The 15,544-nt window shown below is 40.9% G+C and overlaps 1 protein-coding gene and 1 long non-coding RNA gene across 3 annotated transcripts in view; both read right to left on the bottom strand.

Annotated features, from left to right (window-relative positions):
- Positions 1-15,544, bottom strand: part of tspan4a (tetraspanin 4a) — a 152,440-nt gene that overhangs the window by 46,711 nt on the left and 90,185 nt on the right. For both annotated transcript variants that reach the window (XM_058387765.1, XM_058387764.1), the window contains 2 exons: positions 15,389-15,544; positions 6,598-6,672 (listed from right to left, as the gene is read on the bottom strand). The exon at positions 15,389-15,544 is cut by the window's right edge and continues 36 nt beyond it. In XM_058387765.1, coding sequence (XP_058243748.1) covers positions 6,598-6,672; positions 15,389-15,544 — 231 coding nt within the window. The remainder of the gene's footprint in view (positions 1-6,597; positions 6,673-15,388) is intronic.
- On the bottom strand, positions 7,615-10,009 carry LOC131351995 (uncharacterized). Its single transcript, XR_009204465.1, has 3 exons — positions 9,102-10,009; positions 8,573-8,743; positions 7,615-8,264 (listed from the first exon to the last, which is right to left on the bottom strand). It is a non-coding gene; the product is annotated as an uncharacterized LOC131351995 (long non-coding RNA).

Raw genomic sequence — 15,544 nt, 5'->3', positions numbered from 1 at the left:
CACACATCACACACACATCATACACACATCACACACACATCATACACACATCACACACACATCACACACACATCACACACACATCACACACACATCACACACACATCACACACACATCACACACACAGCATACACACATCACACACACATCACACACACATCACACACACATCACACACACATCACACACATCACACACACATCACACACATCACACACAGCACACACACATCACACACAGCACACACACATCACACACACATCACACACACATCACACACACATCACACACACAGCATACACACATCACACACACATCACACACACATCACACACATCACACACACATCACACACACATCACACACACATCACACACACATCACACACACATCACACACACATCACACACACATCACACACAGCACACACACATCACACACAGCACACACACATCACACACACATCACACACACATCACACACACAGCATACACACATCACACACACATCACACACACATCACACACACATCACACACATCACACACACATCACACACATCACACACACATCACACACATATCACACACAGCACACACACATCACACACATCACACACACATCACACACATATCACACACAGCACACACACAGCACACACACATCACACACACATCACACACACATCACACACACAGCATACACACATCACACACACATCACACACACATCACACACACATCACACACATCATACACACATCACACACATCACACACACATCACACACATCACACACATCATACACACATCACACACATCACACACACATCACACACATCACACACATCACACACATCATACACACATCACACACATCACACACACATCACACACATCACACACATCATACACACATCACACACATCATACACACATCACACACATCACACACACATCACACACATCACACACATCATACACACATCACACACATCACACACACATCACACACATCACACACACATCACACACATCACACACACATCACACACATATCACACACAGCACACACACATCACACACATCACACACACATCACACACATATCACACACAGCACACACACATCACACACAGCACACACACATCACACACACATCACACACACATCACACACACATCACACACACATCACACACACATCACACACACAGCATACACGTTATTTCCACAGATTCCTTCCACAAAGCTCTGTTTTTTATCTTTATGTTCAGTATGTATGAGGATAAAAACATTTCCTTAAGCAGAACAAGTCCATTGTTACTGAAATGTACAGATTTACTGCTTGCATCTTTTTTGTTTTTTCATCTCCATCACACCATGCTTTTTTATTTTTTTTTATTACAATCTAATTCATAAATCACTCGACACCATCATGGAGTTTAAGTTAAGATCACAAAATCTGTGAAATCCTGAAGGGACTGATGAATAATCTGCTCCTGCCTCCACCTTCACATTTATCTCACAGTTTTCCTTTCAATACATTACTCTAGAAACATCTGGATGTTATTTTTTAAATAATTTTTTGCACCAAAGCTCACCTCAGAGGTTTGGGACTCGAGTCTGATCTCAGGACATTCTTTATAAGTTTTGGGATTAAGAGCATTTCAGGCCCAGACAGGGTCCAGCCTGAGACCAGAGGCAGATGAGTCCAGAGGGAGTATGACGACACAACAGACCCGAGGCCTGATGCTCAGATTCAGTGTTTTTTTTCTTTCTAAGCTCACGAGGTACAGTATTATCACAGGATGTTCAGAGTAGCCACCAAATCCAGCTGTGCTTCACACTGACCTATATTCAAGAAAATGAAGATGAAGTATGCAGAACAAATGCGCTCTGCACTGATTCTGGTTCATGGAACTGACCGTTCGGTCTCACATGGCTGAGACTGAGAGAGAGAGAAGACGGAGAGAAGTTTCACTGTGTATGTGATCTGTCTCCAGAACCAAAACAATAGTTTTCTGTATCGACTCGGATTTGTTGAAGATCTTTTGGCTTTTGTACTTGGACTTTTCTCAGTCTCGGGTTTTGGTCTCACAGGACATGGTCCTGCTTTTCAGCAAAGGTTTAGAAAAATACTGTTTTTGACCAGACATCAGTACTTCTTCTAGTAAACAGCCTAATCTCTGGAAAAACATGACTCGGTCTTTTAATCTTAGCTGGACTTGGACTTGGACATGACAGTGGCGGTCATGACTACAATGCTAGCTTGCCTACCTCTCTTAGCAAAACATTAACTGTAATAAATTTATTCCAAATGTTCATCAATTCAGAGCCTGAGGTGTTCTGGATATTTTATAATTGTACTGTAATGAAAGTAAAATATCTGATCTGGGAGAATCAGACCGCTGTGTAATTAACATTTAGAGAGTGTGTAGCAGATGGATTTCTGCCATGTGATTAGCAGAAGCAGTGAAACACCATGGAGGTGCCAATACTTTGTTCCCAAGAAACCTGAAAAAAATCCCTTTTGTCAAATTTATACATGATATTCAGAGCCAAAAGCAAGACGGTTCACACCTGAGGATTGACTGTAGAGCCCATTTTCCTCTTCTCTTCTACAGTAATTAGCTCACTGAAGCATGTAGCAGCGACTCTACAGCGCTAAGCCGTTAGCGCTAAGCCTCTAGCTGAGCAGCTCATTCTTTATTGCTGATAACTCTGCTCCTGCGCTGACGCGTAAATATAATGAAGCAAAATGCGGACGTGTGCATGCTATCCGTCCAGCAGCGTGGACATGCAATAAACAGGAAAATACAGGAAGTCGAGCCACAAAATCCATTCTGACAGCAGCAACGTAGCGTTCACGAGCTTCTGTCAGCGACCGTCTGGGAAACACAGAGATTTCAGCATTAGAGAACCGTTTAGAAAGTTCTGGATGTTCTGAAAGTTCTAGATGTTCTGAATGTTCTGGATGTTCAGGACGTTCAGGATGTAGAGGATGTTCTGTACCTGTTTATTTCCTAAAAACCTCGACAAAGGGTGAGATTGATTAAAACATTATCTCGTGATCTAATTAAATTACACTGAGGATAAATAATCTGAGATGTACTTGGGTTCAATCTCAATAAAATATGCAAAGCTTATAATTAGGTTAAATCTTCTAAATAAAAAAAAAGATATTTAGGCTAAAATAAAAGAAATATAATTGTACAAGAAATGAACAAGAAATGCAAAATATAAATGAATGATTATTATATTACAGTAAAACATTCTACAACTATAATTATGATAAATGCTGTTTATGTATATATTAATAAAGAAATCTGTACCATATGAGGAATAAAAAAGTCCAAAAATTTACACAAGGATCATTTCATTAAGTATTCCCATAATTCTACACAGTATATATACAATATATATATATATATATATACATTGATCAGGCATAACATTATGACCACCTGCCTAATATTATGTTCAGCAGTTTGATCAACAGTAGCTCGTCTGTTGGATCGGATCACACGGGCCAGCCTTCTCTCCCCACGTGCATCACTGAGCCTTGACCGCCCATGACCCCGTCACCGGTTCACCACTGTTCCTTCCTTGGAACACTTATGATAGATACTGACCACTGCAGACCGGGAACACCCCACAAGAGCTGCAGTTTTGGAGATGCTCTGATCCAGTGGTCTAGCCATCACAATTTGCAATCTCTATCAATGCATCCATCCATCCATCTATTCATCCCTCTCTCACTTTATCCATACATGCATCCTACCCTCCATCCATCTATCCATCCATACATACATATATCCATTCATCCCTCCCTCTATCCATCCATCCATCCATCCATCCATCTATCCATTATATCTACATATATATATATATATATATATATATATATATATATATATAATTTTTTCATCACATTATTAAAACCTTATTCTACAATTGTTATTTTCTCTCTATTATTTCTATGAAGTCATTAAATGTTGGCTACAGCTATTTCAATCATTGCTGTTGAATCAGTGATTTTTTTTATTTATCTTAAGTCCTGACAGTGACACGATGTCATCTCTTTCTTCATCAAATTATTATTAAAACTAAATAACCAGTCAGTTAATGAGCTATAGTTCTAGTGGGCTGACTCCTCTGCTAGGGCTAGCTGTTAACCTGCCTTGGAAACCCTGCTCTCATCATCAGTGCTACTTAATCAGGTGTGAGTTCCTCTACAGAAGCAGAACCTCTGGTGTTTATTTGTTCTGGAGTACTCAGGTGTGTCTCTACATCATGCCAAGCACAATGAACATCAGCTATGCCCTCAGAGACCTGAGAGAAGCATCTGTTGCTCCTCATCAGTCTGAGAAGGTCATAAGATCTCTCCAGATCTCCAGATCTGAAATTCGCTATTCTACAGAGAGAAGAACTGTTTACAAACGGAGAGCTTCAAGACTCCCAGACTTCCCAGGACTGAACATCTCAACAAAATACAGAGTTTAAGACTCAGAGATATATAAAGAACACCCAAGAGCTGCTTCATGTGACCCACAGGCCTCTGTTTGAAGAAAGAATATAAATAAATAGAGAAATAAATTATAAGCAACTGAAAGATCACCTCGATATCTCCGAGAAGTGTATTGTGATATCATTTATCTCAATATCGACACACCAGCCATTTCAGCCAGCTCTACTCTGAACAGTGCTGAACAATACGACACTAAGAGCTCAGTGTGTGTGTGTGTGTGTGTGTGTGTGTGTGACCTTCAGCTCGTTAACCTTCAGCTCGCAGCTCTGGAGGAACTCATGCATTAAACATGGAGGCAGTGGATCAGAAGAAGCTCACCGCGGAGCCAGGAGACTTTATTCTTCGGCCGAATCGATCCCACCGTCTTCTCTCTGGCTTTTCATGTCACTCTGATAACGCGGACGGAACATCTGAGGCGTCGTGGTGAGATCTCGTCACAGAGTAAAAACACACACACACACACACACACACACACACACGCAGTCGACTTGCAGCTAAAAAGAACTAAATGAAAGCTGTGTTTTTCTTCTGTGACCAGGATTTAAGATTTCTCCAGCAGGGGTTACTGGAGTTCACACAGCTCTGGAGAAACAGATTCATCTATTTGAGCTGACAAACTGCAAGTAAACATCATGTTGGGGTTTGTACACACACACACACACACATACACACATACACACACACACACACACACACACACATGCTCTGCGGGGCAAATTGTCAACACAGCCAGTGATTCACAATGTGACTGTGGAGAAGCCCTGCACCTGAGGGGACAGGAAAATGAGCAACACGTGTAACACACACACACACACACACACCTCTTCTTTCTTTCTTTCTTTCTTTGCTTATTTAATTTATTCATTCATTCTTTATTCAACTATCTGTCTTTCTGTCTCTCTATTTATCTATTTGTTTGTTTGTTTGTTTGTGTATTCATTTATGAGTTAGAGTTAAGGTTATATGTATATAAAATGGCGGTGAAACTCCGCCCCCCTCACACTTCATCTTCCGTGAGCTCTTAGTGGAATTGCCTGTGGACTGAAGATCGTGTGTCCAGCTGTGAGGATTTGAAAGCATTTGGAATCTTAAATCCAATCTAAAGCTTCACGCTGCTCTTCATTGGTTCTGAAAGAGGCCCGGCTGTGAGTTCTGCTTCATAACCCGCGTGATTTAATGTCTGAGCTCATCAGTGCTGATTTACAACCGCACTCGGGTTCAGGATCCGAGACCAACCTTCGCTCGTGTGCTGAAGATAAAATACATAAACAGCTGCTGCGCGTTAGCCTTAAATTAGGAAAAGTGGCTTTCAGCTTAGTCAGGATTAACGTAATGAGTCTGGATTAAAGAGAGAACAATTCTGAGAAAGAGAAGATCCATCCATCCCTGCACCCATCTGTCCATCCATCCCTGCACCCATCTGTCCATCCATCCCTGCACCCATCTGTCCATCCATCCCTGTATCTATTTGTCCATCCATCCCTGCATCCATCCATCCTTTCTTCCACCCAACAATCTATCAATCCATCCATTCATCTGACAGTCCCTCCCTCCATCCATACATACATACATTAATCCTCCATCCATCCATCCATCCATCCATCCATTCTTCAATCCATTCAACAATCCATCCATACATACATCCATTAATCCCTCCCTCATTTTTACATACATACCTCCATCCATCCCACCTTCCTTCAATCAAACAATTTATCCATCCATCCATCTCTCCCTTTCTGCTACCATCCATCCATCCATCCATCCCTTTCTCCTTCCATCCATCTATTTATCCATCCATTCATCCATCCATCCATCCATCCATCTTTTTTCTCTCTCCCTATCAATACATACAAAAATTCATCCCTCCCTCCCTCCCTTTGTCCTTCCATCCATCCACTCATCCATCCATCCATTTTCTGCACTGTACACATCCCTGTGAATGAGCTGCTACAACAGTATTAATATCACATTATTAATATAAAGCTGTGATTTATTTTCTAGCTGCAACAACCTTCAGATAATTATTATTATCACATCTGGAATCATCTGATAAAGTTGAAGAACTCACCTGATCCTGATATGCGAAGAAGAGGATGATGAACAGAATCTCCAGCAGGAAAATCAGGAGCAGCAGGACAAAGAACTGGGGAGAGAGAGAGAGAGAGAGAGAGAGAGAGCGAGGTGAGACAGATGGAGTATTGTGTTCCTCAGTATAATAAGGGAGATGCTCTGCTGTCTTGGCTGCTTGTTTCCAGATGTTTACTCCAGACAGACCTCACGCGTCTCGCACGTGTCTCAGCATATCTCTGTCATGTGCTTCATATCAAATCAGAAAAAAAAACCCAGTTCACGTTTCAGCTCCGGTCAATCCCTCAGTGTCCGTCTGTCATCCTTTACAGGGTCAGAGAAGGAGAGAGGAAGAAGAGCGATAAAAACCCGCTCAAACCCATGAGTGACCGTATCAGGAGCTGATCTAACAGACGTGTAACACACAGCCACGTGTTCGTCTTCTCACGTCTCGTCTGTAAAGCAGCTAAAGGAATTATTTATCAGTGTGAATTAGGTGTGAAATCGAGGGAAAAAGGTGTTCAAAACAAAACATTATCATTCTCTCGGCTTTTCTTCTTCCTGTGTGTTAAACTCAATAAACCTTTAACTTTAACACTGAGCGCTAACAATAAGCAGACAATTAGCAGTTTATTTTCATTCATACACAGACTTTAAAGTTAAGAAAAGGATATTTTCACATCAACAATTAGATCTCATGAGCAGTAACACAACATGCAGTTTCATTTTATTATTATTTTTTTATTTTGGGGGAATTTATAACTTATTTTTCAATTTTTTTTTTGTAGAAGCAAGCTAAAGTATTGTGAAAACATTTTTTTGAAAAAAAAAATCAGTTCTTTAAGCCATTAATTCATTTATTTTTCTTTCTACAATTTATTTATTTAAGTTCTCTTAGATAGATAGACAGATAGACAGATAGACAGATAGATAGATAGACAGATAGATAGATAGATAGATAGATAGATAGATAGATAGATAGATAGATAGATAGATAGATAGATAGATAAAAGGTAGAGTGTTAAGTCAATTGTGAAGCTCTGCTAGAGAGAGAGAGAGACAGAGAGAGAGAGAGAGAGAGAGAGAGAGAGAGACAGAGAGAGAGAGAGAGAGAGGAATAACAGGAATAAAACACTTTGAGATGGAATGTTTTAAATTATTAACCTCAGATTATTGAGGCTTGGATTGTTCTCTGGTCTCCTGAGTGACGCTGAATCAACGTTCAGCCATAAGGGTGCACAAACTTTTGCACACAACTGTACTGTTTATGTGCTGCAGATTTTAACGAGATTCTTTAAGACCTTTTGTATGTATGTGTGTGTGTGTGTGTGTGTGTGTCTGTGTTTGTGTATGTGTGTGTGTATGTGTCTTTGTGTGTGTGTGTCAGCAGCTGATGTATGGGGTGTGTATGATCTGGTCAGTTGCTGGTTTTTACAGGATTAATCGTTCCTAACTCTCAGTGAGACAGAGTAAGCGGCGATCTCTCCATGCTCTGAATCTCGATTATTCCGGATGGATTTTTCCCGATATAAACATGTAAAGCCGATAAAGCCGTGATTCCTGATTCAGGTGGAATGTTTTCGGAACAGCAGGTGGTCTTTCTGATTCTTCAGAGTGAACAGCGTTCCACTGTGGTGTATCGAGCCGTGAGGACAAGAGCAAACATCCCTTAAAGAAATAGAGAGAGAGAGAGAGATAGATAGATAGATAGATAGATAGATAGATAGATAGATAGATAGATAGATAGATAGATAGATAGATAGATAGATAGATAGATAGATAGATAGATAGATAAACATTACAGTAAACAGGGGGAAAAACATTCTGATGTAAATCCACAGTAATGTAGGTGAAAAGATAATGACGTTACACTGCAGTGTGGAGAATAATGGGAGTGTTGTTTAAAATGATTTGGTTGTTTATTTGCTTTGTTGGAGTTATGGTGATTATTAACGCTCCTTCTCATCAGGACTTACATGAAAACTCTTCAGCTGATGTTCAGGATGATGCTGAGCTTCAAAACACAGCCTTAATTCTTATCTTTATTCAGGTCAGTGCGGCTGGGGGCGGAGCTGGAGCCGTGCATGATGGGGAAAAAGAAACACGCTGGTCCATCAGAGAGAGAGAACATGGTGAAGAACTAGCTTCTGGACAGAGAGAAGAGACCAGAGAACAAACAGTAACTCAGAGCTGCAGGAAAATCCACACCATGTTCCAGAGCGACAGCCAGCAGCAGAGAAATTACTCAGAGAAAAAAAATCCAGTCCAGTCCAGAAGGTACGAGAAGAAGATCAGAATATGGTACAAAAGCCACAGGGAGAAAAAATCACATCAGTAAAATGAGCAAAAATGAAGAATTTAATGGAAAATGAGAAGCAGATGAGTGAAGGTCAGCAATCAGATGAGCGTGAGAGGAGTTTCTTTATGAGCGTGATCGGTGTGACACGTGAGATAAAAACGCAGACTGAAACCCAGATATCACTCTTTGTATCACGATCATAATACCTGCAGTGAAGTAAAGGACCGGAGCGGCGCGATAAGGAAATGACCACAGGATTCACAGAGATGTATTTTACTCTGTTCACTCTGAGCTGTGAGGAGGAGGAGGAGGAGGAGGAGGAGGAGGAGAAAAGAAACCCCGGTGCTGTGCCGTGTCATTTCCTGCTCTGTAGAGAAGAGATCATTCCGCACGCTCTCATCGGGAAGCGCCGGCTCCACGGGAAAATCAATAGCTGGATATCGAGCGATGCTGGAGAGGTCAGCAGTACACGCAGGAAGGAAACTGAAATGATGGTCGTGAATGATTTAACTCTGGTCAGACCTGAGAGCAGAGGAAGAGAGGACGAGAGCAAGAGGAAGTTTCTGAATTGATCGCGCTTACCGTTAAGTTTAAGGCTGATGTCACAACTTAAACACGGATAAAGTTTCCTTCACATGAGCTTGTGCTCACAATTCAGATAAACGACCTCAAAAAACAAAAAAAGAATTTAAACCTGTTAACGAAACTGTAATTGTATTGAACATAAATTCTTTGCTAAAACTTCAAACTCAAATGATTGGTCATCAGATGCTGAGTAATTCTCCTGGACAGCAGCTCTGACAGCAGCGCAGTTTTAAATGAATGAGCTCGCTCTAATACGTTAGTGACAGGGACGGTTGCCATGGTGACGTTTTCTATAAGTAGAAAAGTGTGTGTGTGTGTGTGTGTGTGTGTGTGTGTGTGGAAGGAAGGAAGGAGTCTCCAGTGTCAGCGCTGTGTATAAGTTGGAACATCTTCACAACAGAAGTTTACAATTCTTTACGGTTTCTATGGCAACAAGCTGTGATTTTTTCATTTTTTTCTCTTATTAAGTTGAAGAGAGAGAATAGAGAGAGAGAGAGCTGCTATAACGTAAGTGAGAACAGGAAGTGATTTGTTTTAAATGCAGCTATAAATGGATAATAAGTCCAAGACGTCCTTCTTAATTAATAAAAGAAAGAATTATCAGTAAGTGGTTGTAGTGGTATCAGTAAGGGCTTGAAACCTGATCTTTGGGCAACAACCCAGAGCCTTATCTACCACCACCCCAAAGCCCAGAGGCATTTTTTCAGCAGTTTACTGTAACAGAAAGAGAGTTTATTCCTTACATTTCGCTCGAGGGCTCGAACTGATTCATTTTAATTTATTCGATGATTTAATTCTCCAGCTTTGTGAATCCACTTTAACAGGAAATCAATGGCAGAGCGTCGAGGTTACAGAAGGAAGAGGAGGAACATGGATATTCACTCATCACCTCGTTTATCTCGTTTATCTGCTCTCTTTCAGTTTAATTGAGATGTTTCATTTCCTGCTACAGATTCTCGATATGACCCTTCATTATGCTCAACAGCGTAAGGACACAGACTCAGACTGCAGCTCGGGGGGACGTGACCTGGGTTTAGTCAGGATGCTGAGATGAACTTTGACCTATCGCTTGGCTGGAAATTCAGCACTGGGAGTCGTTTATCGGCTGAACGATATGGGCTGGCTTATGGGCCGAATAAAAAAGAAACAAGACTGCAGAGTGCCCCGAGGTTTACAGCGCTCGGCCCGTCTTTATGGATTTTTCACTAAAGATGTGTTTGGATGGTTTCACGCTGAGCTCTAAGGAGCAAGTCTGAGATTATATCCTCATTATCATCATCATCCTCATCATCATCATTATAAAGAATCATTTCGGTTTATATGATTGTTTTAGAAAAATAACAGCCTCATTTAAAATAATAGCACATTAAAACACAAAGCCATTTCCCTTCTGAACAGCATCAGACGCTCATCGTGTCTCGACTCAGATACGAACAACCCGACTTCTGACTCTCACGTCACTCGTTCCTCCAATCAGACACGTGCGATCGGACGCCTAGTTTCCAACAATCCCGACAAATCTCTAAATCTCGATCCTCTTCTTCTCTTCGTCTAACACACGGCTGACGCGTGAAGGCTCTTGAAACGGACATGACAGCTGAGCCCAAAGTGCCTCATTAAGGAGATCGTCAATGAAGCCTGAACAAAAAATAAAACCCGACCTAATAAAAGAGCAGGTTTAAATGTCAAAGCTAATGCTAACAGCTCGCATCGTCTCGGTCGCTGTCGTCTGACAGCGTCCATTTAGGAAAGGGTAATGAGAACGGCTGCTTCTGCTCCCATCATCCGTTTAGTAATAAAGTTCTCCGCATGCTTGTAAAGGAAGACCTTTAGGAACGTAGAGAAGAGCTTTTCGGAAATGAAACTAAGCTCAATCTTCTCCACTGAGACTCTAAGACATCCAAGCGAAAGAATCACACAATGCTAATGCACTTCATTTTTATTCAAATCAGCATCAGCATCAACAATATGGAGAAACATCTACTCACAGCAGGTCTGTGAAACTCGGCCACATCCACGCTTCCATGCATCACTAATGAGGATGATCTAAAAGATGTTCTTGTGAATTTAATATAGATGGAAATCTAAAATATATCTCCCGGCTCTCTGGACTGAAGGTTTGTTTGTGAAGTCGGTTCCTGCTGAAGAAAATCAGAAGGCTGATGTTTATTTCTTGTCTTTGAAAACAGGGGTCAGGATTCTGGACTGATGCACCTTTAAGTGGCCTGGAGTGTAATTCAGACACAATTTGGTTGGGTCGAGAGGAGGAACAAGAGATCTAGCAGGTTAGATACTTCCTGTCAAGAGCCTCACGTTTCTCCTGACCTCCAGCTCTCTTCTTCTGTTGATCTGCTCTGTACAGTGTCTTCCAGACATAAAAGGTCCTTCCTCAGTGCTGCTTAGCTCAGAACAAGATTATCTATAGGAAGTCATAAACAGATGAAGATCTCTCCTTCTCTTCCCTCTCCATCTTTATACCATCACCGCATCAACACTTCTTCACTTTCTTCAGAGGTTTTTTTTTTTAGCAAGATCTGCCTCCCATCAGTGGTCCTCACTCCCTCCTTCCAACTCTCTAACATGTTTCTTCTCCAAATCCTACAAACATTCAGTAATTCCACCACATGTCCACTGGATCCCATCCCATCACATCCACGATGCTCCAGAAATCTCCTCCATTTTATCACATAAAAGAACCTGATTCCAACCAACCTGGTTTCAAAGCTGAGCTTCTGGATCAGCCAACGTGCCATCGATCCTGATTCTTCTTGATGCTTGCTGAGTTTGAGCATAATATTATCCATACTGATATCAGTGGATGGTCACCTGGATTTGGTGACATCTACGTCTACATCTTCTCCATGCAGATTTTCACTGGTGTTCCACACGGGTCAGTGTTTTCTCTTCTTCTCATGGAGAAATCTTCATACAGCCTCTCCTACATACCCTCTTCCTCAGGAGGCTCTGGATGGCCTCCTAAACCTCTGGGCTCCTCAAAGTTCCTCAGATATACACACACAGAAATTCATGCTCTTTCACCCACTTTGGAGCTCGAACACACAGAGGTCCATAATGACGTCAGTCTGAGCTCTTCACACTTCCGAGGTGCAGCATATGGATGCATGGTAAGCCTGGTGTCTCATCCAGGGTGTGTTCCCACCTCACACCCACTGATCCACCTTGACTCTGACCAGGATGAAGCTCTTACTGAAAATAAATGAATAAATAATCAGAGATGAAAAGAAGATAAAACTTCTCCACCTCCAGTGCTCGGACCACCAACATCCAGATCAATCAGATGAAGTGTATCACAGCCTCAAACTCCACAGAAACTCGTCCAGCTCAGAGATTCCTCCTGTTCTGGTACCAGATCTGCACAGGAACAGATTCTCTCTGACGTAGATTTTTAAAAAATCTTTTTTTAAACTGCTGGCTGGAATAAGCTCAGTGCTCAAAAATGGCAGCATGTCATGGTGTGACAGATGGAAACGTCGCCCTGCCATCTTTTCTTCCATATAAATCCTTGCAGGATGGAAGTTTTTTTTTTTTTAAAAAAAAAAGCTGGTGTGATATCACAATCTGGCAATGTGAAACATCCTGATCTCCAGAATCATGAGGAAATCAGACGTCCAGAGAAGTCCAGGTTACGAGGATGTATTTGTGTGGAATTTAATGATTATTTATCACACTAGGAACAGTAATAACATCTCATAACAACGATGCATCAAACCTGAAGGAACTTCTCAAGATAGACCTCCAGATACCTGGTGCAGCATACAGGAATCAGCATGCAAATAGAGCCACATCAATCTTTTTCATTTCATTCAGTACGTTTTTATTTATTTGATAGTTTGTTTGTTTGTTTGTTTGTTTGTAGCCGCCAGTTTTGAAACCTGGAGCCTGCATTAATATCCAGCTTTCTTCTCAGCACATATATCTCCATGGCACATGTTCTGGGTTCAGCTCAGGTCTGTTTATCCCTCGCTCACAGATCCAGTCTGATGACTTTGCACTATAAAAGCTTTTCCCGACAGCTCAGGGAGGATTTTTAAGACTCTGTAGGACTCTTGTGTGCCATGAAGGGTGACATGAAGCTTTGTCAAACTCAACTCCTGCATTCATAGCGCGCCTGTCCTACTGCGGCGTGAAGAGATATGACTGCTAACGTTCCACCTGACTGCTGCACCCGCTGCTTATATTTCATCCGTTTCTTCCTATAGGCACTTCAGCAGGATTTTTTATTATTTATCGCCGTGCTGCTGTCAGATTCCGGATTCTAATTGCTCAGAAAGGTGCGCTCGACGTCTGTCTGGAATAAAGCGCAGGTTTATATTAATGCCAACGCGTTGTTGTTTCTATAGGAACAGCTCCTTCACAGGGATCGTTGACATGGTGTCAGGAGAAATGTCTTTATGTTACATATGAGGAAGGAGTCTCCAGTGTCAGTGTCAGTGCTGTGTTTCAGAGGTGAAGGTGGGAATTTCTGTGAAGTTTTCAGACATCTTCAGGACTGTTCAGGTGGTTTCTATGGTAACGTGAATAACAAGCTGCAATATTTTAATTTTTTTTTTTTTTTGTCTTATTAACTTTAAGCCAGAGAATAAAGGCTAGAGTCTGGTGATGAAACCAGTGTTTATAAATGATATAACACAAGCAAGAACTTCACAGGCATTAACCATAACCGTAAATGGATAAAAAAGTACAGGTTTCATTAATAAATATAAGATTATATTAATTGGTAAATCTATTTGTTGTGGTTTAAGGAGAATAAAACACCTGGGAATGTGCTGTTAGAGGAAAATAATCAGACCAAAACACACACACACACACACACACACAGACACATTTATTCCTTATATATTATTTAGAGTTTCTGAGCGTATACATGATGTAATGAGACTTTGTGGATTATTACGTTTTACTGAAACTTTTTGAAAATTCCGTATCATCGTTTCTAATGAAAAATTAAAGATTTGCCTCCAAAAAAAACCCCCAAACAAACAAAAAAAAATGAAGCTGATAAAATATTGAAGAGTTAAAGTGAGGCTGAAGGACAGAAATTGCTCTCGCTTGTTAGGATTCCTCTGGATTTTTGTGTCACGATGGTTTTGCATAATTTATTCTGTCAGGCGAGTTACAGCATTTCTTACAGAACTGTAACTATTTATACTTCCTCCTTTCGGAAGAGAAAAATTTCACTTCTTATTTATAATTCTGGCGTTCCTGCAATGCCGAGACGAGACAGAATAATTCCCAACGTGTTTTCTAAGAATTCACGCTCTGAGAAGAATCTGTACAACGTTCTAAAGCAATTAATCAGAAGGAGGAGATGAGTTTCTCTCCACACAACACTCACAAAAAAATCTAACACAGGATCACGACTAAAGACTCACAAACAATTAAAGAACATTTTATTCATCTTAGATTAAAATGAATCACTATAATGTTCATCATGGGGGTGTGGCTAGCCTGAAAACGTTCTTCATCACTTCTCTGAAGAATGGTTCTGAGTTTAATAAAGAGTAAAGGATAAAGAAATGGCACTGGTCTGATAACAGCAAAGCAAGTAATGGATCAGATCAAACAGTAGGATATTTGATATCAGATCCTGTAACAAAATTTGAAATTTATGATATGTTGATTTTATTTGTTATAATAATTTATTATTCTTTTTTTATTTGTTTTATTTATTATTTTATATTTTAGAATACTTATAATATTTACAATGTCAAATTTATTAATTTAATTTAATTTTGGAAGGAATTTGGGCGTGGCTCATTAAAATACCACAGCATGTTTAATGCTCTGATTGGCCACCATTAGCATCTCATTTGCATACGCATTCTCTCATCAGTTGAGACAAAAATAAAGCAGTTCGTCCCCGCAGTGCGGTCAGCACGGTACTCACGCTGAGAAGCAGGGGCCGGCTCTCCTTGACGGCGCCGACACAGCCCAGACACCCGATCACCATGATGATGGTTCCCACGGCAATGAGAAGATTGGCAGCAGACAGAGACGGCAGAGAGGTGGAGAGAGTAGCGAAGTTTCCTTGGGTGACTGACAA

This window comes from Hemibagrus wyckioides, linkage group LG04, assembly GCF_019097595.1.
Source record: "Hemibagrus wyckioides isolate EC202008001 linkage group LG04, SWU_Hwy_1.0, whole genome shotgun sequence".
In the NCBI taxonomy this organism is placed as follows: domain Eukaryota; kingdom Metazoa; phylum Chordata; class Actinopteri; order Siluriformes; family Bagridae; genus Hemibagrus; species Hemibagrus wyckioides.
This window is presented reverse-complemented; position numbering and strand designations above follow the sequence as displayed.